This window comes from Coregonus lavaretus (genome assembly GCF_964263955.1).
Source record: "Coregonus lavaretus genome assembly, chromosome: 2".
NCBI lineage: Eukaryota > Metazoa > Chordata > Actinopteri > Salmoniformes > Salmonidae > Coregonus > Coregonus lavaretus.
This window is the reverse complement of record NC_139989.1, coordinates 31,564,832-31,590,586: the sequence shown is the minus strand read 5'-3', so window position 1 is coordinate 31,590,586 and position 25,755 is coordinate 31,564,832. Positions and strand designations below refer to the sequence as shown.

General features: G+C 41.6%; 1 protein-coding gene across 3 annotated transcripts in view; it reads right to left on the bottom strand.

Moving 5' to 3' along the window:
• Nucleotides 1-1,238: 1,238 nt before the first annotated feature.
• Nucleotides 1,239-25,755, bottom strand: part of LOC311103052 (voltage-gated potassium channel KCNC1-like) — a gene marked incomplete at both ends in the record, with an annotated part of 76,404 nt that continues 51,887 nt past the window's right edge. Inside the window, 2 exons of one of the 3 annotated variants that reach the window (XM_084144565.1) lie at nt 5,497-5,642; nt 24,415-24,435. In XM_084144565.1, coding sequence (XP_084000691.1) covers nt 5,497-5,642; nt 24,415-24,435 — 167 coding nt within the window. Of the gene's footprint in view, nt 1,304-5,496; nt 5,643-24,414; nt 24,436-25,755 lie in introns of those variants that run through there. The other 2 variants (XM_084144567.1, XM_084144568.1) reach the window with 2 other exon arrangements.

Sequence of the window (25,755 nt, the reverse complement as noted above, 5' to 3'; positions counted from 1 at the left end):
ATGTGGAAAAGGGGGAAGACAGAGGTGTAGTCAAAAACATTGCATTGATGATATTATTAAATTAATTTCTACGTCAGTTGTTGGCTAGACTACAAACATCCTCCATTTTAGCATCTTAAAGTCATTCTCTCTTCTTAGGATTGATAAAAAGTGTCTTAATAATTTCTTCCCAGAGTTTTTTATCTGCAATGATTGAACGAAAACATGCTATGATGCACAGACCTGAACATCACTCCACTAACTGAAACCACTAACTAAACCATCAACTTGCCCATCAATAATGAGCAATATAACCACCTGTCACAACAACCTATACTGATCCATTCTAGAATGGCACATGCTCACCTCCTACTGCTGGTCAAAGAGAAGCACCCTCCTGTCCCAGTTACAATGGGGGAATATTCACTACCCATTGGGAACAGACGTCAATTCAATGTCTATTCCATGTTGGTTCAGCGTCATTTCATTGACATGACGTGGAAACAATGTTGATTCAACCAGTGTGTGCCCAGTTTGTATTGACTATTCCTATTCCCTATAATAGGGCTCTGGTCAAAAGTAGTGCACTATATAGGGAATATGGTGCCATTTCAAATGCAGAAAGCACTATATAGGGAGTAGGTTGCCATTTGCTCAACAATGAGTCATGCATGTCTGTAGCCTACAGTTGGGTACGTGTCAATTCTACCACCAGAGGGGAAAGTATAGTCTATTTGTAGATTGTTAGTGACAGTCGAGGTTCGTTTTGCTATCTGCTATGACTCAATAAGTGTCATAAACTAATAACCTGAAACCTGGGATATGATGTGCATTTAAATGCTACTTCGTTATGCTACACCTTGTGGTTACTTATTATCACAATTCTTTTATCACTAATAATGCAAACGTTGTGTGAGTTTTCCTTCCACATAGTGGAGGTTAGGGGAATTTGTAACCTACTCAAAAGTAGAGTAACTTCTGTTACTTTCAAACATTGAACTCCTTAAATGTTCTGTATGTACTGTATCTCAGGATATTTCAAGTAAGATGGGTACAAGACAGGACAGGACAGGATGGATTGATGGAACAAGAGAGAGGGAGAACAGAGAGGAGAGGAAGTGATGAAGTGTGTAGAAAAGACGGTAAGGTTGGGGTGGGCTTTGGCCGATGTGGTTTCACAGAGGGAATTTGAGTTTTGAGGACGTGTTCTGATTAACGTGGAAAAAGGAAGAAGTAGATTATTATTTTTTTCTCTAGTATTAATTCACAGTTACTGCTTCTTTTTGCATATCCCTGATAAGCACTGGGCTCTCAGAATAGTTCTCTGTAAAAAGATAACAAAAATTATAAATCATAAAGTAATTATTATTACCAGTTAGTCTAGTAAGGTCTGTAAGAAATAACACAGCAGCTACACAAGACCACTAGTTACCCTTCCTCATCGTTAAAAAATAAAACTTTCCCAAACCCCCCTCCCCGTCAGGGTACAAATGATCTCTTCCACCCTATAGCATCTTAGCATGCATATATAAGCTCCACTCTTCTCAGACAAAACTGTGAGAGGCGAGTGCTTATTTCCCCTAATAGCATGCTGTTAGTCTATATGTTATGTGTATAGAAATATACACATTCATATTCACTTAATATATACAGTAAATATATACACATTCATTAAGCTTATGATAAAATCTGATGTCTTCTCAAATCATATTTCCTTGATTATGGATATAGACATATCAATTCCTTATTGCTTGCAATGGAAACCCCATGCAGATTGAAATAAGTCAAAACTTTACAACTGTACAGAACATTTGGACCAATAACAGGTATAAGAAGAATTCCTATCATTAAAGAACAAACACCCAAAGCACTAGATCAAGGGAGAAGACAGGGGAGGAAGGGAGGGATGTACGGATGAAGAGAGAAAAAATAGATTTGGTAGTTTGTAGACTGGTGTCTGGGTGTCAACAGAACCATTTATAGGGAATATATCTATGTATACTACCATATATAACTATATTATCATATATATTACTCTGGGTGCAGAGTACTAGTGCAGGTTGGGGTGAATTCCATTTATATTATATCAACTCTGGAGGTGAATAAAAATACAAACCATGAATTGAAAAGAATCTGCATTTAATATAACAGGCGATTTTCAATTAATGAATTGAGATTCAATGCATCTCCTGAATTGACTGCAATCAAAATGGAATCCACCCCAACCATAGTTATAGGTCAAGCTTTCACCCTCCCTGACACTCCCACCTCAAACTTAAACTCTACACAGATGAAGGCTTTTCGGATTCTCACCCACTACTATTGGATTAGCATGGTCCCAGATCTGTTTGTGCTGTCTAGCCAACTCCTATGTCATTGGCAAGCTAAACATGACATGTTTGATGTGACAATGAGTGACAAGGACTTGGTAATAGAGCACGAACAGACTGGCACTCAGGCTACTATTGGATAGTGCAGATATGGAGTGCAGATATGGAGTTGTGTCACGTGACTCACGACAACAGTTCATATTCTAATCTAATAAACGTCAAACCTCCTCAGCATCATTTGAGCCTGTAGAGGATACACTTCTCAACCTAACGAGTCCTGAGCTTTGAATTATCTAATGGTTTTGTCTTATTGTCTTTTTTAAAACTTCGATCGCTGAGCCAGGTTGCCCTAATAGCCTTTTTAGCTTAACGGTATCTAGAGTGTATGCAGTCCACACCTGTATAAGGCTACTGCTAATGTTAGTCATAGAGAATGCCCTTTCTACAAAATGTGAAAAGATTTCACCTTCGGTCCTTACACAACCCTCTGTCTGTCTCTAGTGAGAGAGGAGAAAGTGGCAGAGTGAGACATGAGGAGGGGGAGAGATGGGAGGGTCAAACAAAAAAAAAAACACATCAAATCATAAGGACAAATTTCAAGCAACAGTACTGGATACGACCAGTTAGCGACTTAATAGATGGCAACATTCTATGCCAATAAATATCAATAATAAAATCGACAGTAACATCAGAAAATACAAAAATAAACATTTCTGTAAATCAACCGCTTAAATGAAAATATACAATCCATAAGAGTGCCAATAATTAAAAGGTCGACATTGTGTGTATCAAGATAGAGTGGTCTTAACATTGTCACTATAACCTCGTACTCTTCTACATTTCAACAAACTATTTCAAAATAAATTAGGATTTTAAGAAGTTTTGGTCTCTTTTTTTCTGATGTCTGGTATGGAGGGAAAACGTTTGTCCTCCTTCAACACTTCCTTTTCCCTCCTTTTTTCCCAGAAAACAGTGAGAAAGAAAGGAATGATCTGTATTTCTGATGAATTGGCACTCTTGCATCTTGGGCCAGAGGTAGATGCATGTCTGTGCACACAAAACCACACAACTCCCATGTGCGCCACAGATATACAGCATATCTCCACAGGATTGACTATACATAGATACAAATATATTTCTATACATTGCATATTTCTATATATGTATGTTGCCTTTTTTGTTCATTTTGTCATTGATCGTTCTGATCTTCTACCAAGCGCTGTCGGTCCATCCTCCATTCACGGTGCCCTCTTTTTATGTGAGGAGCGATGGTTCAGCAGCCAGGACCGGAAGGTGGGGGGAGGGGGGTGGGAGGAGGGTCAAAAAGGACAAAAGAGAAAAAGAAAAAAAGAAAACTGAAAAAATCACTACACTCAAATCATAAGAGTCATTGTGAGAGTGCCGATGTGGTGAAATGCTCGATACAGGAAGACAACAAAGGATTGAGGAAGTGGAGGAAGATCGATGATGAAGATGAAAAATACAGAAATTGATCTCTCGTCTAACGGGTGACCCGAAGCCACTTCTGAATAAAGCCACACCCTCCTGACACTGACATGTGCAGACTGAAGGGTATAGTTTGATATGTGTACAGATTTCTGAGGAGCCATATTTAGAAAAAGAGAAAGAAGCTACATTTCATTTCATGCACCTGCATACAAGAGGGCAGGGAGGGCCGGTATATGGGCACAAGTTCAATGATGAGAAATACTGATCCCTGCTTCGATGGAACCTCCCCTTTTACTGCTCCCAACCAATGGGAATGAGAGTCCCACCCCCCACCCCTTCTTCTCTACCACCCCTAACCCCGCCCCCTAGAGAAACGGGAGAATCCCTCCATCCCTTCTGCCCTTTAATCCTCACAACCATTATAAAAATAGTTTGTTATTACGCCCTCCCTCTCTGTGGGTTAGGATGCTACTCGGAATCTCTTCTTTAAAACATTGATGGCCGTTGTCCAGGCTTTCAGCAGAGTCTGTGTATTGCACAAAAGCCCCAGCTCTCTACATGGCACTGATAATATCAATAATGATAATGATAATAATAGTAGTCGTGAATGAACTCTAGTATAGTACAATACACACACACACACACACCTCTCTAGCACCCACCCCCAGCTTTGAAAATGATACATTGCTGTTTGAGCGGTCAGTTAAGTCTCTGTGTTTGTGGTCTCTGTGTATGTGTGTGCCTGTGTGTGTATGATACAATCGATTTTCATCACACAGAAACACATTTAACGGTCCAATGAGTCAACACCCCTGGGAGATCTAGCACTAACCAGTACACGGCTTGTTTTGTGGGTGCTACTAAAAAATACCTTTCTTACTTTACTACCTCTTTCTTTCTTTTCAAAGATTTTCTGTTAAATATAAGAATTTCTTTGTGTGAATTTATTCCTACTGTTTTTCATTAGATGTTTTCTTTAAAAAAACGATTGCATGCATTTATATATATATATATATATACAGTATATTAGATATTTTGTTGGTGTTAGTTACTGTAAGTGTGTTCTTCTCCCAAATACAAGCGGTGTGTGTGTGAGTGAGTGGGTTTGCTGTTGAGGCTTGATGACGTGTGGTGGTGTAGAGTATCAGAAGAAGTCTCCTTTGACTAAGGAGCTCTTTAGGATTAGTGGTAATACTGAGTGCAAGAACAGCACACATTTATTATAATACAGGGAGGCCTGCTACTGTAGCTCACTACATTATTTATCAGTCTAAATCACTAACCTACACTCAATCCCTGTTAATAAGGCAGGTGTGAGAGAGTATACGTGTGTGTGTGTGTGTGTGTGTGTCTGTGTTGATGTGTGTTCTCATTGCTCCATCAGGCGTAACATCAAATAAAATAAAATTTGCTGTAGACTAACGCCGAATACCTCTTGACATTTTGCTTCGGCTTAACATTTTGCACGTTGGATGTGGTGGGAAAGTGCATGTAGTCATAGTGGATATTTTTGCTATTCATTCTAAGTCCCTTATACACTGAATGTCCCCCTATACCGGGCTTTCAATATAGAGCATTATTAAATGTGGCTAAATGGCACCCCCTACAGTTCATTATCATTATCACTATATGACTAATATCAGTGGGAGTACTGGGATTACAGTGGTGTTGGTATGTCTCTCTTTCCTGATGCTCCTCCTGCAGTTGACTTGTTGGCTTGCTTCTCCACATCATGACACTACAAAATGGAGGGGATGGGGGAGTGACAGCGGCGGAGGTTGGTTCCCGGGGGCTCGAAAGGGTTGGTGATGGGGGTGAGGCGCATAGGGGCTCCTGACATGCCCGAAATGTTATTGAGGCTGCGGGACTTCTCATAGCCTGTCGCTGTGGTGACCAGGTTGTCATGGTTACAGGGTTACATTAGGTTAAAGGTCAAGGGGTTATCGTAGAGATGGCAAAGGTTATCAACAGTGGTGTTTTGGGAAAAGTAGTTTTAGGGTTTAAAAACAGTTTAAATGCAAGACATTTCATACAAAATAAGGATAAAGTATAATGGCATAAATGTTTGTGGTTAATTTAAATGTTTGAATGATTATTAGCGATTGTTAATGTTATTTGTTTAAGGAGGACATGGATATAATTTGGATGACAGAGAAAGATGTCGTGTTAAAATATATAATGGGTTAGAAATAGCAAGGAATACCGATTGTTTGAATAAAAAGGTTGAATAAAAAAAATTAAAATAAAATCATACCGAATCAAGTCAAATCAACAGCCAAACCAAAAATCCAAATCAAGTTTTAAGGCCAAAGCAAACAAACAGACAGACAAGGGACAGAGAGAAAGACAGACAGAGACAGACAGACGGGAGAGACAGGACAAAACAGGAAAATGAGTTATGAAAATATGTCATCAAAATCTTGCCACATCAATACAAAATGGTGCTCTCTGTCAGTAGCGCCAGCATACACAGTACAACACAGTAAGGTACAGTACAGTACAGTAGAATATAGAAGGTGGGCGAGTACTGATGGATAAAACAGCTGGTGTCAAGCTCCAGTGACTTTTAGCTCCCTCTGGCATACACAAAGAGAGGGAATAACACTCATTTGTCTCTCAGAAAAAGGGAGAGCGATATCGAGAGAGAGAGGGCAGACTCAGCATCCAGATGTTTTAGCCTACAACACTGAATTCTAAACCTCCAAACAGACAGACTTCAGACAGACAGAGGGACAGACAGACGGACAGGGCAACAGTACAGTCGTGGTCAAAAGTTTTGAGAATGACACAAGTATTTGTCTTCACAAAGTTTGCTGTTTCAGTGTTTTTAGATATTTTTGTCAGATGTTACTATGGTATACTGACATATAATTACAAGCGTTCCATAAGTGTCAAAGGCTTTTATTGACAATTACATTACGTTTATGCAAAGAGTCAATATTTGCAGTGTTGACCCTTCTTTTTCAAGACCTCTGCAATCCGCCCTGCCATGCTGTCAATTAACTTCTGGGCCACATCCTGACTGATGGCAGGCCATTCTTGCATAATCAATGCTTGGAGTTTGTCAGAATTTGTGGGTTTTTGTTTGTCCACCCGCCTCTTGAGGATTGACCACAAGTTCTCAATGGGATTAAGGTCTGGGGAGTTTCCTGGCCATGGACCCAAAATGTCGATGTTTTGTTCCCTGAGCCACTTAGTTATCACTTTTGCCTTATGGCAAGGTGCTCCATCATGCTGGAAAAGGCATTGTTCGTCACCAAACTGTTCTTGGATGGTTGGGAGAAGTTGCTCTCGGAGGATGTGTTGGTACCATTCTTTATTCATGGCTGTGTTCTTAGGCAAAATTGTGAGTGAGCCCACTCCCTTGGCTGAGAAGCAACCCCACACATGAATGGTCTAAGGATGCTTTACTGTTGGCATGACACAGGACTGATGGTAGCGCTCACCTAGTCTTCTCCGGACAAGATTTTCCTTGCAGGTAACCATGGTTAACAGAGGAAGAACAATGATTTCAAGCACTACCCTCCTTTTAAAGCTTCCAGTCTGTTATTCTAACTCAATCAGCATGACAGAGTGATCTCCAGCCTTGTCCTCGTCAACACTCTCACCTGTGTTAACGAGAGAATCACTGACATGATGTCAACTGGTCCTTTTGTGGCAGGGCTGAAATGCAGTGGAAATGTTTTTTTGGGATTAAGTTCATTTTCATGGCAAAGAGGGACTTTGCAATTCATTGCAATTCATCTGATCACTCTTCATAACATTCTGGAGTATATGCAAATTGCCATCATAAAAACTGAGGCAGCAGACTTTGTGAAAATTAATATTTGTGTCATTCTCAAAACCTTTGACCACGACTGTACATACAGTCAAAGCTCTATTCAGCACCTCCCCAGAATAACAACAATGTGACCAACTTGGACCTGGTGAAGTCGTCAGGGTTAGGGAACAGGAACATAAGCAGAACATTTACTGTGTGTGTGTGTGTGTGTGTGGAAAACACCTTATGAAAACACTGACAGCTTCACCGGGCCCAACAGAACCTGGCTGCCTCCCCCGTATTCACCCTTTACACCTTCCTCTCAGAGCCCCCATCACAGTAGTAATGATCTCGGATCAGTTTGACCTTTTAGATCATAATTAATAAAAATAATAAGATAAGCTTTTAATGTACAAAGGTGACCTGATCCTAGATCAGCACTCCTACTGAGACGGTTTGTGAATGCAGGCCCATACTTCCTCTCATGGTCCAAGCCTGCCTTCTTCCCTTCCTCCTCCTCCTTCCCAGGGATGTTGTGGAACGTAAACATAAAACACAGTTTATGCACCTTTTCATGTTGTGGAATAGTCTCTATGCACATATTATTACGCCAGATTAGTGTTCGAATTTGAATTTCTCCCAACTAGTCATTTTGACAGCTGTTCAGAATTGAGTTTTTGCCAGTACTGTACATCCCTGCTTCCTCAGCATTTCCTACAACTTGTGTCGGTCTGTTTGACATTTTTAGAGAACAGATGTCAATAACCTGGAGAATGATCAGGTAGAGCAAAATAGATCGAGGTTTGACACAAGCTCAAGCTGTTGTTGCATCTGCCAAAATCTCACACCACCCCTTCAAGGGTGAGCCAAAATTCAACACCACCTTTTAAGAGTGAGCCAAAATGTAACACCACCTTTTAAGAGTGAGACAAATTCTAACACCATCCCTTTAAGAGTGACCCAAAGGTCGCATTCCCCTGCTCAGACGTTGCATGCATCAACCAATGGTTGCGTGCCACGTCATTGACTGTGCTGTCAGCAACTTCTGAGCAGGGGAACACAACCAATATCTAACACCACCCTTTTAAGAGCAAGCCAAAATCGAACACCACCCCTTTAAGAGTGAGTCTATCTCTTCCCAGATACGATTCAGACGAAAGAGGGGGGAGCTAAAATATTTATATCACTTAACTTTGTGTGTGTGTATGCGTGTTGTGAAGTTACAAACACCACACATGACCAAGCAGTAGAATCTTCAGGTTAGGTGGGATAACAGGATAGGTTTGATCATCCTCTGTTCTCTAATCTCAAAGCAGCCATATCTCCTCCTAATGTGTCCTTTCTTTGTGTTGTTTTTGTTGTCATGAATGACTTTGTTTCATCATTACTGATAATAGAGAATGTGCCCTTGGGTAGGAATGAATGAGGGTGGAAAGGCAGTCACATCACATGTCATCAAACATAAACCTGTGATCCAATTCAATCAATCACAGATAAAGGGTAACCACACTGTGGTTTACACTGTATACAAGGTCTCACAGACATTGTCATTGGATATTTGGATTTTGTAAAAACACATCTACCCTTAAAATACAGCATCAACATTCTGAATGAAACCTGCAGCCCTGCTGAAAAAAAACAGCATAGACCAGCATAAATCAAGCTGGTCTGACCAGCATGTTCTGGTTCTGCTGGCTGACCAGTGTGGTCTAGCTGGTCAAGCTGGTCTGATCTGCATGGTCTAGCTGGTTATGCTGGCAGACCAGCCTTCATTGTGTTTTTGCTGGTGACCAGCATAAGCTAAAGCAAAACCAGAATCACGTCACATTATGCTGGCTTACAAAGTGATGTTTAATTCCTATTGGAATCCAACCAGAGTGGATTCCCACAGTCTGCATTCAGAATGACTGCCAGGGTTTAGAAGATGAGGGGAAAGGGTCGTTCAAAACTGCGACACAGTTGTCAAGTCAACCCATCCGTCAGTGCTGCTGTGAACTGCATCACAAGAGACATCCCAAATGGGAGATGTATATATATATATATATATATATATATATAAATTATATCATTATTGCAATTTCAATGTTTGAGTTGCTTTGTGAATCACTAAATTAGCTTTAGATGATTTTACTGCAACACTACTCACTGCATCCAAGTTGCTTGACATAGGCGTTTCAAAGAGCTGTTAGTCAAGGCATGAATATAAGCTCCCCACCCACTCATCCTGTCTTTTCAAACTTCCTGGTAGTTAGCCATGAGAGAAAAGGTACTTTTCAGAATGACTGTTCAGGACCATTGGGTGCCACGTAGAACCCTTTGATTTGCCTCTGTAGGCGAACCCTTTTGAGTTCCATTTAGGACCATCTCATGAAGAACCCTCTGGTTCCAGGTAGAACCAATGACAGGTTCTACAGTTATACTTATAGGATACTTCAGATGTTCCTTAAGTATCCTATAAGTATAAGTTACCTGCTACTGAGTTGCAGTAAAAATACAGTGGGGCCATACTTGTGAACATAAGCAAGCGTTTAAAGTTAAATGGGTTCTCACGCACAAAATGTGTATTAGCCAATGAAAAGTGTCAATTTACTTGCATGTGATGCTAAATTGTACTGGTCCCATCAGATAACATGGCACGTTAGCCCTATGCTAACCTCAACAAATGGTACTGATTATGTCCTAGCACAACTTCTTCATCAGCCTATGAAAGATCTTAGACTTTATATCGACCAACCAATGTAATTTCTTAAAATAGGTCAACCCTGGCCACTAGAGGGATATTTGAAACCTACAAATTCAAGATTGACTTGTTCCGTTGGTCTGTAACAAAATGTTGTGTGCCAATATTGCACTGATGCATCCTTGATTAGGCTACTAGCTACTACTAACGTTAGACAACATTTTCACGTTTTCGCAGACAGTACCAGTCAAAAGTTTGGACACACCTACTCATTCAAGGGTTTTTCTTTATTTTTACTATTTTCTACATTGTAGAATAATAGTGAAGACATCAAAACTATGAAATAACACATATGGAATCATGTAGTAACCAAAAAAGTGTTAAACAAATCAAAATATATTTTATATTTGAGATTATTCAAAGTAGCCACCCTTTGCGTTGATGACAGCTTAGCACACTGTTGGCATTCTCTCAACCAGCTTCATGAGGTAGTCACCTGGAATGCATTTCAATTAACAAGTGTGCCTTGTTAAAAGTTAATTTGTGGAATTTCTTTCCTTCTTAATGCATTTGAAACAATCAGTTGTGTTGTGACAAGGTAGGGTTGGTATACAGAAGATAGCCCTATTTGGTAAAAGACCAAGTCCATATCATGGCAAGAACAGCTCAAATAAGCAAAGAGAAATGACAGTCCATCATTACTTTAAGACATGAAGGTCAGTCAATCCGGAACATTTCAAGAACTTTGAAAGTTTCTTAAAGTGCAGTCTCAAAAACCATCAAGCGCTATGATGAAACTGGCTCTCATGAGGACAGCCACAAGAAAGGAAGACCCAGAGTTACCTCTGCTGCAGAGGATAAGTTCATTACAGTTACTAGCCTCAGAAATTGCAGCCAAATAAATGCTTCACAGAGTTCAAGTAACAGACACATCTCAACATCAACTGTTCAGAGGAGACTGCGTGAATTAGGCCTTCATGGTCGAATTGCTGCAAAGAAACCACTACTAAAGGACACCAATAATAAGAAGAGACTTGCTTGGGCCAAGAAACACGAGCAATGGACATTAGAACGGTGGAAATCTGTCCTTTGGTCTGATAAGTCCACATTTGAGATTTTTAGTTCCAACCGGCGTGTCTTTGTGAGTCGCGGAGTAGGTGAACGGATGATCTCCGCATGTGTGGTTCCCACTGTGAAGCATGGAGGAGGTGTGATGGTGTGGGGGTGCTTTGCTGGTGACACTGTCAGTAATTTATTTAGAATTCAAGGCACACTTAACCAGCATGGCTACCACAGCATTCTGCAGCAATACGCCATCCCATCTGGTTTGCGCTTAGTGGGACTATCATTTGTTTTCAACAGTACAATGACCCAACACACCTCCAGGCTGTGTAAGGGCTATTTGACCAAGGAGAGTGATGGAGTGCTGCATCAGATGACCTGGCCTCCTCATTCACCCGACCTCAACCCAATTGAGATGGTTTGGGATGAGTTGGATTGCAGAGTGAAGGAAAAGCAGCCAACAAGTGCTCAGCATATGTGGGAACTCCTTCAAGACTGTTGGAAAAGCATTCCAGGTAAAGCTGGTTGAGAGAATGCCAAGAATGTGCAAAGCTGTCATCAAGGCAAAGGGTGGCTTTTTGAAGAATCTCAAATATAAAATATATTTTGATTTGTTTAACACTTTTTTGTTTATGATTCCATATGTGTTATTTCATAGTTTTGATGTCTTCACTATTATTCTACAATGTAGAAAATAGTACAAATAAAGAAAAACCCTTGAATGAGTAGGTGTGTCCAAACTTTCGACTGGTACTGTATATGACAAAACCCCACGTTTTTGTTTACCAGTTTCATACACATCCATGTGCTTTTATGGGGGAAATGGGGCTTGACTTGGGCAGGAGCTCACCAGAACTGAGTACCGGCACCTCAAATGTTCTACTGCTTGAGTTCCTGTATTGTACAGTTCATGTACTTAAATATAAACAGTACCGGCACCCAAAATGAGTACCGGCACCTATTTTAGTCCATGTCAAGCACTTCACACTAACACAATACATGTAAATCAAAATTTCAAAGCGGAGGAAACTCATGTGAGATTCAAACCCTTGCCACAATCTGTGACAATTACGTGGCACTTTACACAGAGACCAATTTGACCAGTCAGTCAAATACACGTGAGAGTTGCTTTGATGATCAGAACATGCTGTTGGACTTAGTTATGTTAAGGACACTTCCATCCATGAACAAGTGTTGGAACGCGTCCATCAACTTTGACAATTTTAATTGGCTGACGCACCTGTGCCAGGATATAATCAGTACCACCTGTTGAAGTTAGTATAGGGTTAAATTGTACCATGTTATCTGATGGGACCAGCTACAATTTAGCATTCGGTCACATGCATGTAAATCAACGCTTTTCATTGGCTGATACACATTTTGTGCATGAGAACCCATTACACTTTAAACACTTGCTTTTTTACAGTTGAATTAAGGTGTTATTTTTGTGAAATTACTTGTTTACCTTACTTTCACTGCACTTTGAAATGTAGGTGGGGGCAATGTGCTGGCGAGGCTCATTAGCATATTTGGGGGCATGGTCTAAAATATTTTGTATTTGTGCCAATTGTTAGTGGAAGTATTGTACCAGTTTAAGTGGTTTTATCATTATGTTGATAAAGGTTGAGGAGGAAGAACTATCGTACAGTGCAGTGTGTTGCCGCGATCACTGCTCAATGAGTGCAGTCCATAGACATTGAAAACCAGTGCAATCTTCTAAGTGTAGTGTGTCGTATCTGGGAGTCGAAAATGGCGGCGAGTAGTGCAGACGAAATGGAGAAAAAGTTGGTGAAGCAACAGCTGTGCTGGAATGCGATCAATATGGGTGTCAGTTCTGATGGTATGGTGCAGGAGGATGAGGGTCAAGGACTGAAATGGTCGGTAGTGGAAAGACATTAGGAAGAAGAGCGATCATGGTACAGAAAGCAGTGGAGTGTCTAGTAAAGAAAGCATAAAGAGGGCCAAGGTAGGAAGCAAGAGTAATAACGTGTTGGAGTGGAAAGTGGTGATAGTATTTGATGAGACCACAGGGCCACATTTACATTTACATTTAAGTCATTTAGCAAACGCTCTTATCCAGAGCGACTTACAAATTGGTGCATTCAACTTAGGATAGCCAGTGGGACAACCACATCTTGATCACAGTAAGTACACTTCTTCAAACAAGCAGCTGTGAGCAAAGTCAGTGCAATCAGGGACAACTACATCTCGATCACAATAAGTACATTTCTTTAAACAAGTCAGTGCTAGCAGGTGAAATAAGTCAGGTGTTAGTTTAGACAAAAGGCAGTGGTAGTAAAGGGGGGGTAGAAGGATTACTATTATACTATTCCAGGTATTCCTTAAAGAGGTAGGGTTTCAAGTGTCTCCGGAAGGTGGTCAGTGACTCCGCTGTCCTGGCGTCGTGGGGGAGCTTGTTCCACCATTGGGGTGCCAGAGCAGCGAATAGCTGGGCTGAGCGGGAACTGTGCTTCCGTAGAGGTAGGGGGGCTAGCACCCTATCCGACTAACTAATGCCGTAGAGAAAGAGGTAGGTCAAATTAGCTCGGTTCATTGGAAATGGTAGATTGTTAATATTGTGTGGTAGCCAGGCTCAGCAAGAGAAGATTCTGAAAATGGAAACGCTTAATGGGAAGAAGATTAAAAGCCATGTCCCTGGTGCTTATGCTAGATTGAGGGGAGTCATCACTAGGGTCCTAATATCTATGTCTATAGATGGTATTAAAGAAAATGTGAAGGGAGGAAGAGTGATTGAGGCCAAAAGGTTGATCAGTAGGAAAGAAGGTCAAAGAAGTGAAAGCCTATCAGTGCTGCCAATGTTTGAGAAGGTTATGCCTGGGAAAGTACAGATAGGATTCTTTAGTTTCAATGTCAGAGAATTTTTCCCGTCCCCATTGCAGTGTTTTAAATGTCAAAGAATGAGACATGTAGCTGTTCAATGTAAAGGAAGGAAAATATGTGCCAAGTGTGGAGGGGAACATGATTACGGTGAATGTGGGAGCAATGTGAAGGTTAAGTGTTGTAATTGTGTGGGGGAACATAGTACAGCATTTAGTGGATGCCAGGTGAAGAGAGAGGCTAGACAGGCTCAGAGATATAGAATGAGTCATGATGTATCGTATGTAGAGGCTGTAAAACAGATTGGTGGCGCTACAGTGTGGAATTATTTTGCTTCCATGGATGCTCCTGTATTAAGTGGACCTAATGTCAGGGGTGGTGTTTCTGCTGGTCCTGGCATGGTTTCGAGGCCTGTTCAGAAATCTTGCACTCTTGAATCAAAGGACACTTTGATAATGAATAAAGTTGACTTCATAGCTAACTAATGTACATTGTGAACAGATAATGAAGCTCTGAGTAATGAACCGTTTTTCGGCACAATTTGGTGAAAGCGCTGAAGCCTTCAGAATGCCTCGGTTTCCCATCACTAGTGAAATGCACAGTAACCTCTTAACAGTGCAGCTCTTTAATGTCCCATGCTCTTACAAAGATTGCAGAAGTGACAGTGTTAAAAGAGGTGCTCAACCTTTGACAACATTACCCATCACCCCCTTAAACTGGTACAACACTTCAACTGACGGTTGGCACAAACACACATGTACATTACCCCCACCTACATTTCAAAGTGCAGTGATGATTGTACCTTATATTCAAAATATTGGGTAGAAAAATGTACCATTATACTAGATTATCCATACATGTACCATAAAAGGAACCAACCAGTACCATGTGAGTCCTTTGAGTACCTCTGAAGATACCTTATGTGTACCTTTGACCTTTTTGTACTCCAGGGAACAAGACTGTACTCTAACTGTACCCTAAATTTGGGAGTGTGTGGATATATGTTCTTGGTAATAAAGATGTTCCTGGTGGCACTGCTGAAAAATTAATTTACTTCCTCCCAAAAGCCTGCAAGTTCAAATCCCCAAAGTATTTATGCACACTTTACATCAAGTGTTGCTGAGCACTGCTAATTTTTTATTAGTGTTGTCAGATAATCTGACAATTATTGACTTGGTTCTTGGCAACTTTTAGCAAAGTGCAGAAATGTATTCTTGCCTTTAAATCTGTGGACAATCTCTGTCATGCCCACAGACCTGGTGGGATTAGCAGGACATGCAGGTCATTAACAACCAACATGTTGTGAGTTCAAATCTCAAGGGAGGTATAGTCTCAAGTAACCAACATTCAGCAGCATACTATCCTTTTACAGCAATAACACTTTATTAGTCTGTAAAACTTCAGTAACTTGTTGTTTACCTTACTTTCACTGCAACCAGTAGCCTGTAGTGTACCGTAAAATGACAGGAACTTTTTAACAGTGTATTTTATGGCATAAACGGAAAACATGGTGGTTCTTCACAACCATCACAGCAGTAGAGAACCCTTCCTGATATGCAAAAAAATAAAAGTGTTACACATATCACCCGTGTATGCTGGTCCAGCTGGTCTGCAAAACCACACCCATCATTATCATATTTCCCAGCATGCTCTATTGCTGTATTTAGAATTGTTTGTTTGTACATTGATTGATTAATTAATCAATAAATGTATCTTATACTACACAAAGATAAATAACATACATTTTTCTAAACTAATCCAATCTGTTAGTTGGATTTATTGCACCCATTACAGAAACGTTTGTTCCAGTTTAGATGGTTAGGTAGTCTCATTCATTCATCTTTCTAACCATGGCAGTTGTGCTGAATGCAGATTGTGAGTGAGTGAATGAATGAATGAGTGAAAGGTCCAATTATTGGATATCCCTACTCAGTCTGGATTCCGATAGGAATAAGAAATCACTTCGCAAGCCAGCATAATGTGACTTGATGCTGGTTTTGCGGTGACCAGCTTATGTTGGTCATCAGTGTCAAAAACACAGCGAAGTCTGGTCACCAGTGAAAGCACAACGAAGGCTGGTCACCAGAGAAAATGCAATGAATGCTGGTCTATGCTGTTTTTTTTCAGCAGGTATTGCGGTTTCTTTCAATATCTGTAGTTGATTAAATGTGGGCCATAGTCGCCAACAGCATGGGGAGAGGTTGTAGGCTCCCATCCCTCTCCTCACACTGACAAACTAACAAACAAAATGAGAGACAAAACATGGGTTATCACAAAAAAATCAAAATCTGAAAAGAACACAAAACCAAATAATACAACGCTGAATTCCTATCACAACTACCAGGTATTCATATATAATTACTATACTTCCATCCTCTCTAGAAAACAGATTATTTGGGCCTCTCTGGAATTTAGAACTTAGACCTAGAACTTAGAACACCACACTGAGGGGCAGGTTTGGGGTTGGGGAGCACTGGGCTAACGTTGTTGCGGCCGGATTAGTTAGTAAGTTAGTTTGACGCCAGGCTCTTACATTAATGCACAGCCTATAGGAGCCACTCAGTCATGGGCTGATGCTGTGAACAGGAGGCATGCTGGGTAATACTGCCTGGGTAGTATGCTACAGCTACGCGACAGATCTGGGTCATCGTGTTCCTCACAACCTGACCACTCTTCTTTGGCCGAGCGGGTGTGATGAGAGTGTGTGTGTGTGTGTGTGTGTGTGTGTGTGTGTGTTCATGTGCATGTGTGTTAATGGTTTGTGTGCCTGTTTGAGGGTACAGTAATTTCAAGGATTCTGTATTAAAACTTGAGCATGTACCTCTAATGTCTCAAATGTATGTTGTGTAACTATATGTGAATGTCTACTCTCTAAATACAACATATTTACGTATTAGCATTAATTACCGTTTTCATATCTTTACATATGCATCTGACTAGAATCACTTTAGGTGTAGGGTACAGTACACACATCCTTATTCAAAGGTACAGTGCATGGCTGTGTGGTCCTCTGTAGCTCAGCTAGTAGAGCACAGCGCTTGTAACGCCAAGGTAGTGGGTTCGATCCCCGGGACCACCCATACACAAAACATTTTTCGCTTTGGATAAAAGCGTCTGCTAAATGGCATATTATTATTATTATTATTAGGATAACCTCCTGCGTTGGTCTCTCTCTATTCAAACTCTTGTGTTTGAGACGTTGACCCTTGTAACAGCTCTCATCAATCCCAGCCCTGCAGCTCTTAGCTGATTAGGAAGAGTGTGTGTGCGCACGTGTTTGCGTGTGTACGCTTGTCTGTGTTCTTTCATGGGTGCGTGTGTGGTCTTAGGGTTCCACAGACCGTAGGGGGGTGGTTTGATTGAAATCGATACCTCCCAACCCGTTGGCCTATCTTGTCCTACAGTAATGCCATGTTTGTTTTCAGGCTTTAACGAAGCCTTGCTTAGCTCAGCTTGCTGCGACCAGGACAGGACTGGGACGGAGGCCCTGATCAGGAAAGGTTGAGGTGGGAAAGAACAAAGTGGTAACCATGAGTAACCACTGGTAGCCTTTGGTAACGGCTGGTAACCATTGGATGGATTCCAGCCATACCTAGCGTAATGATTCATTTGTGAAATTGTAATCTCATGATACAGGGCCGGGAGGTTTTCCTTTGTCAGGTCACAGGGTTGGGAAAAACTCTGGGCCCTCGTTAGCTTATAACTCTGAACTAGAGCCTTGGGTTTTTCTTGGTCGGATCAGGTGGTCTGGACAAAACTCCCAGCCCTATATAATGACTTAGAACTAGGCTATGTGTAAATACAATGAATAGCTAGGCGAATATGTGGTTGGTAGTGACAATTTGATTGGCTAATGGCTATTGGCCGTACTGTTCATCTAACGTTACCCAGATCACCTCCTTCACAGCTCCCAACACGCCATGCAACATGCACCTTACAACTAGGGGGTGACAGAGAGAAAGAGAAAGAGAGAGATAGAGATAGAAGTACAAGCAAAAATAGTTAATTAAATTATCGCCAGAAATGTCAAACGATAAATATCAACAAAGAGAGCAAAATAATAATATAATAATAATAATAATAATAAATTAGCCAATAAACTGTACAAATATGATCTCTTTTTTGTATTGACTTTATCGGGAACTCCTATTGTTTGATTAGCACTCTGGAGAACTTATACTGTTTCATAGCTTAATTTTGACACAAATGCATACTGTATGCTCACACACACATTCGAACAAATGCACGCACGCACACACACCATAAAACAAGATGATTTAAAACTGGCCTGCTGGTATGTGATCTATAGTTTGGGCAAGAAGTTGTGAGGTCACACAATATGCATTGCCGAAGCTTTCTTGCTGTGAAACATGCATTGTGCATCACCATCAAAGATTATCAATGCTACTAGATCTCAGACTATAAAAAATCTATTTGGATTCACTTTTAGATTTGTAAAAGCTAATGGATGTCATTCTACTCCATTCTTGCATTGCATCCTTACATATATCAGGTTGAACACATTCACGTCACTCTACATGACTTTACGGCAAAGCCTGGTTGTTTAATGCAGCAGAATGCAGCACTGTTCCTGCCAAAGCCGTGACATACCAGCTTGTTCCTCCTATACCCTTTTCACACTACCAAGCCAAACAGAGCCGAGCCAAACCAAGCTGTACTATGCTGGCCTGGTTAGTGGTTACGCATCCACTACAGTTGCTGGAACTCTGCTGGAAAGGACAATGTGAAAAGAAGATATCTGAGCCAGCGCAGTATGGTTCGGGTCGGCTTGATAGTGTGAAGATAGTATTACAGAGGAGGAGGGCAGGAAGCTAGTCGGTTGTACGTACCTCAGGTCAAACTTTAGTTATGCTACGCAGGTGCAATGACTGGGGATGTCCTGGGGATGGGATGGAACGGAACATGGAAGTTAGTCTGAGAGGGGGAGGGAGGGGAGGGGGGAGGAAGAGGGGAGTGAGGGAGGAAAACAAGGGGGTACAAGGGGGCAAATATTTCCCCCAGCGCAAATCTACATGCAGATAAGGTTTCCAATATCAGAGTTGTTATATACTTTGTTATGGCAGCCATTTTGTATTACATCTAGTGTTTGGATGGTTGGTAGTGGATGTAAATAAATATGCATGCTCAGGTAGTTGATGTCAGATACTGTATAGGCTATATACTCCAGTATTGTGCAGTAGATACCTTTGTAGCAATAGAGTTCAATAAAATGTGTGCTGTATTATCAATGTCATACAACTGTAGTATCACTGTAGTATTAGTGTAGTATCACTGTAATACAACTGTAGTATCACTATAGTAGTATCACTGTAGTATCACTGTAGTATCACTGTAGTATTACTGTGGTACAGTATCACTGTAGTATCATATCACTATAGTTTAGTGTAGTATCACTGTAGTATCACTGTAGTAACGTATCACTGTAGTATTACTGTGGTACAGTATCACTGTAGTATCGTATCACTGTAGTATTAGTGTAGTATCACTGTAGTATCACTGTGGTATCACTGTAGTACCGTATCACTGTAGTATCACTGTGGCAAGCAGCTTAAATACATGCATATACTGTAGATTGTTTTAAACTGCCAAAGTATAGTACATTTTCATTTAATAGGTTTAAATATCTTAATTTGCATACATTTTTCTTATTATGTTCCCACTTTTTTTGTATTATATATTATATACAAAGTATTATATATTTGCATTGGCTGATTATTGTTATGGCACATTACGAAGCAACATGTAGATTTGTAATCACCCAAGGCAATATTTGCAACACATTTTTCACATTTATGGATGTATGACAGACAACAACACAATTGATACAGTAACCATACATACAGTACAAAACCTGTATGTATCAGACATAGCATGACAAACTGAACCACGTTTTAACACACAAACACCATATCCCCAAAGAACATTGAGTTGATTCATAGGAAACCACGCTGGGGCCTAGATGGCCAGCTCTCTGCTATGTCACATGGAAACATACATGAACACACATGCAGAACACACATTACTTACAATGGGGAGAGGGAGAGGGGCACTATAGATGAATGAATGAACCTACTACATCTCCTCCTGATTGAAGAATCTAATCCTACTGTTCTTTTCCTCATGCATATTGCTTGTACCTTGATAGTGGCCCAAGAGAGAGAAAGAGAGAGAGGGAGAGAGAGAGAGAGAGAGAGAGAGGGAGAGAGAGAGAGAGAGAGAGAGAGAGAGAGAGAGAGAGAGAGAATAAGAAAAAAAGAGAGAGAGATGAGTGAGAGAGAGGAGGGAGGGCGGAAAAGAGAGATTGAGGGAGAAAGAGAGAGAGAAAGGGGGAAAAAAAGAGAGAGGGGGAAAAATAGTAAGATTGAGAGAAAGAGAGAGAGAGGGGGGGCAGGACAGACAGAGAAAGAGAGATATTCTATGAGGTGAAAAAGGTTAGTTTAGTATTAAGGTAATATTGGACGCAATCACATCTAAGAAACAGGAAACAGTTTGTTGTACTGACACTGCTACAATGAACATAACCCATAGATGTATGTTACACATATATGTTCTGTATATACAGACGATAACCAGAGTATATACAGTAGAGATGATTCCATGTTGGCTTCAATGACCGAGATATGACAATAAATAACACACACACAAGCACGCACAGACACACACCCTCCAGGACTCTATGTCACTGTCACATACAGTATGTCCCAGTCTATTTGTTGACATAATGCATAATCGTGCCTGCCTGATTTTACATACAGTATTTCCACCTGCTGATTCTAAAATACGTCATATTGGTTTAGATCAAGGGGGGTTGAGCGTGTATTGTCATGTACAGCATTGGATTTATTTTTTATATTAGCTGTTGTTCAATGGTCAATATTAGCAATATAAGCGCAAAATTATTTTTGTCTTTAATTTGCAGTTTTACCATCACTGCAGCACATACCCAGGTATATAGACCTCCAGTGTTTCTGAGGCAAACCTCAGGCAAAGGGTTCTGGTCTGCTGCCAATAATCAAAGTCCATTCTAAAAGGCCATTGAATAACAAAACAGGTGCCATGAGATTGCTAATTAAAATGTATGGGTTATTGCGCCAGAGAGAGAAGGGGGGGGGGGAGAGAGAGAGGGGGGGGGGGGGGGAAGTGGCAAAGAGAGAAAGAGGGAGACAGTCAGTGAGAAGCAGAGAGAGAAATAGGGAGAGGGGAAGAGAGAGAGAACACCATTATGGAACGGCATCTCCTTCCGTCCATCAATGATACCGAGTGCAGCACAGAGAGAGCAGCAGCCTAACGGCGGTGGTGCTTTGTGTCTATGAGGGAAAATCAATGGTAGAAGAGATCAACTGGAACAGTGCACAAGAGAGAGATTAATTGAACGGACCCCTGATTCTAAACGAACCCACTCGTCACATATGGCACCCTATTCCCTTTATAGTGCACTACTTTTGACCATTGCACAGAGGGTAGTGCACTTCATAGAGAATAGGGTGCCATTTGGGAAGCACCCATGGACTACTCCAGTGTTTAAAAGCAGAGCCTAACAGACTGTAAGTGCCACTCAAGCTGCTCTCAGTGTAAGAGCCCCAGGGGAACACTTTGTTCCTGGATCAGCTCTTACAGGACAAAGGCACTCTGCTCCACTAGGAGTCCTTAGGGAGGGGATTCACCCTGGTCCAGGATCAGCTCTTACAGGACAAAGACACTCTGCTCCAATAAGAGTCCTTAGGGAGTGATTCACCCAGCTGGCCCCTTTGGGCGGATGCTTCACTGCTGTCTGCTTTAGGGTTAATAGGGATAGAGGCCACTTCTGGATTTGATGAGGTCTTTCGCCAAATAATACATTCTAATTAATAGTACATGATGAGAATAAAAAGCAAAATACTAAAATGATAAACAAACACTGTAGAATAAATAATAATAATAATAATAATAATACAACTTGAACTCAGTGCATCGTGGGAGCATGACTACATGTAGTATTTTCTGATTTGATGACTTACTAGTACAACATATTTACACATTTCAACATATTTACACATTATTAAAGTGAAATAATTATGCAATCATTCATTTTAATAATCTAACCCAGAATGCTTTGCACAAAAGTCCCAGAATGCTCTCTTCCACTGTTCCCTTGGCAACAGTGGGAAATAAGGAGAAAAAGGAGACACAGAAAGAGAGAGAGAGAGAGAGTGGCAGAGCGGTAAAGATGAAGAAGGAAAGGAGGTGAAAAATAAAACTCACAAGAAAGAAAACCCCACAGTACATTACAGACACGAAAATAATAACCACCAATAAATAAATTATATACACATCATATGTACATAAAACACAACACAATATCCATACACACACCCTCAAACACACCAATTACACACAATATTTATAAGAGGAAAGTATTACAGAGAGAGGGAGAGAAAGGCTGCTTCCCAATATGTCCTTTCTTCCGAAGTGTACGCTTGTGCTCATTTGAAAAGCATTGGATTTGTGTAACCATTGGATTTGCTCTAGACAGAGTTTCCACCATATGTTTTAGGCATACCAATCTTTTTCTTTTAAATCCATGAGGGGGAGTGAACAAGTGCACACTTCGGGAGTAAAGACAGATATTGGGACGCAGGGTATAGACGTAAGGAGCCCAACCCTCCAAGCTTTAACCTTTCCTGACCTCTGCACTTTAGCATTTGTCAACAGAGGTCAAAGCTGCACGCGTCATAAAATAAACCACAATAAAATAAAGCCATAAACCAGCAGAACCACTCTGGGCACATAAACAAAGGAGAAGCGCCAGAAGGAGGAGGAGGAAGAAAGGGAAGAAGGGGAGGTTTAAAGCACTATATCCCACTTTAAAAGCGGAAGGCCGGCAGCCATTTTGGGGCACCTTTGGAGGATGGCTTTTTTCGCTTTTAGAGTGTGGAAGCTTCTATTATTATTTTCTATTATTATTAAAGGGCCGTCAGGGGCTGTGGCTCAACACACTCTGTCACCACTAAAACCAGTCAGCTAGTCCCCACAGACCGTACGACTACTACCGTCACTTACCTGGCACTGCACGTAGCAGTGTGTCTGTCTGTATGTATGTATGTATGTATGTATGTATGTATGTATGTATGTATGTATGTATGTATGTATGTATGTATGTATGTATGTATGTCTGTCTGTCTGTCTGTCTGTCTGTCTGTCTGTCTGTCTGTCTGTCTGTCTGTCTGTCTGTCTGTCTGTCTGTCTGTCTGTCTGTCTGTCTGTCTGCCAGTCTCTGTCGGTCTGTCTGTAAATCTGTCTGTCTGACTGTCTGTCTACTTGTAAATCAGTCTGTCTGCCAGTCTGTCTGCCAGTCTGTCTGCCAGTGTGTCTGTGTGTAACACTGTGTGTGTGGAGGGGTGCCCTATACCCCTGCCCAGTGCCGGTCAGCCTGTCAGTCCCTAAGTGTGTACAGTATCTAGACTAGACCTATACGTTTTGATCTAGCCTGGCCTTAGTGCTCTCCCACTAGGACTGAAGCACACCTTAGAAGCACTAGACTCGTGAACAGTGTTTCAGCACAGCCAAATGCATCCCCCACTCCAGCCACTAACATTCATAGATATACTGCTGTGTAGACTACGATAGCTTGACAGCTTGAGGCAATGCCACTCGTATAGGGACATTTGTGGTGGTGGGGATTAGGGAGCAGGCATAAGATTTGATCCAGAGTCAGTCTTGGTTTAGGGTTGTAAAGGAGAATGGTGAGGATTGAGGTCCTAAGAACTGACCCTGGACCAGCACGTAGGGCCTGGGCTCCCCCCTGGTACTGTGATGAAACAATGTTCTGGTCATCTCAGAGTGGAGGGCAGTTCCAGAAAAGAGAGAGAAGTAACCAGCTTTCACTTCAAGAAATCAACCAGTACACACCAGTGGATTTTACTCTGCTACCAGTTTATATAGACACAAACATGTTAACACTGATTTGGTCCAATCATCTGGATTTAAATGCGTCACAGTTTCTTTCTCCCAGTATTCTCCAATTGTATATCTTGGATTATACTGTATCTTGGATTTGTGTATTGGCTGTGTGACTGTTTGTACCCTGCTAAACAGGGCAGTTGTACTGGTGTCTCTGAGGAAGCAAGAGGAGACCGTACCAGAGTAAAGAGCCACAGGAGGGAGAGGAGGACACGGCAACACAAAACAAAAACAACGGGAGCACAAAGGAAAACACAGGACACACACGGACAGACGGACGGACGGAGGGACAGAGACTGGGGAGAGGACCGTGACAGACAGACAAGTGTAACACAGAGCAACAAGAGCCGACATACAAACGCATGACACGACACAACCTGAGGAGGAGACAACACAACAATAACAGACACGTCAGAAGACATGGCCCCCCTCACAACCCCACCCCCACCCCTCTCCATGGTGGTCCTAACACACATACACACACGCACATACACACTGCAGAGAACAAGGGCTTGCATCGCTGACGACATACACAGATATACACACAAACGCACACACATTTGCACGCACACAACGCTAGCCGATGGACAGAGGGACATCCACAGCCAAACACATGTACTGTAGCTCATTCACACACACACTCCCGATCAGAATCTTGTGTTATGTTGGTAGCGTTGCGTAGTGGCTTAATTGGTGAAATGGGTCGTTAAGGGTTCAGTTGATGGTTGTAACAGGGCTCTAAGACGGGGAGTCGAGGGGTAGGCTACAAGTACATGTAGTGAGAAACCATGTGTGTGTGTGTGTGGAGGAGTAGAGTTCTGAGAGGGTGAATTTGAGTGGAGGCCGGGGCTGAGATTGCAGACGAGGTCTCTGGAAGGAGGGAAGGAAGGATGGAGGAGGGAGGAGATGAGGAGGGGGAGGTAGGGGTGGCCATCATATCGCTCACATCACATTACATAACTCCATTTAGCCTCCCATCGCCACAATTAAGCCCAGCTCCCTCTCTCTCATCCTCTCTTTCTCCCTCTATTGGATCCAATGAGTCATGTAGGTCTAATCGGCCCCGTTTGCTCAGGGCACATTCTCTCACCCCTCAGTGGAAAACGGTTGTGGCATTTTGCTTGCGAGAGAGAGAGAAGAGAGTTGAGTAAGAGAGAGAGAAGAGAGAGAGAGAGAGAGAGAGAGAGAGAGAGAGAGAGAGAGAGAGAGAGAGAGAGAGAGAGAGAGAGAGAGAGAGAGAGAGAGAGAGAGAGAGAGAGAGGAGAGAGAGAGAGAGAGAGAGAGGAGAGAGAGAAGAGAGAGAGAGAAGAGAGAGAAGAGAGAAGAGAGAGAAGAGAGAGAGTGAGGAGAAAGAGACAGAGAGGACTACACTGGTCTTCAGGGACTGAGAGAGGGTTTGGGGTCATCCAGAAGGCAGAAAAGGAGGATAAAGGTTGTATGTGTGTGTGTGTTTATGTGTGTGTGTTTATGTGTGTGTGTTTATGTGTGTGTGTTATGTGTGTGTGTGTGTGTGTGTTTATGTGTGTGTGTGCGTGCGTGTGTGTAATGTAAGGTTAAGTGCAGTAGTTGAACTGAATGAAATTGACCAAAGGATAAGCCATAGTTGGGGTGAACTGTGTTAAATGTGGGGAGATGTAAACACATACATTTCCAAACATACATTGATGTACAGTGCCCTCCTGAATGATTGGTTGTGA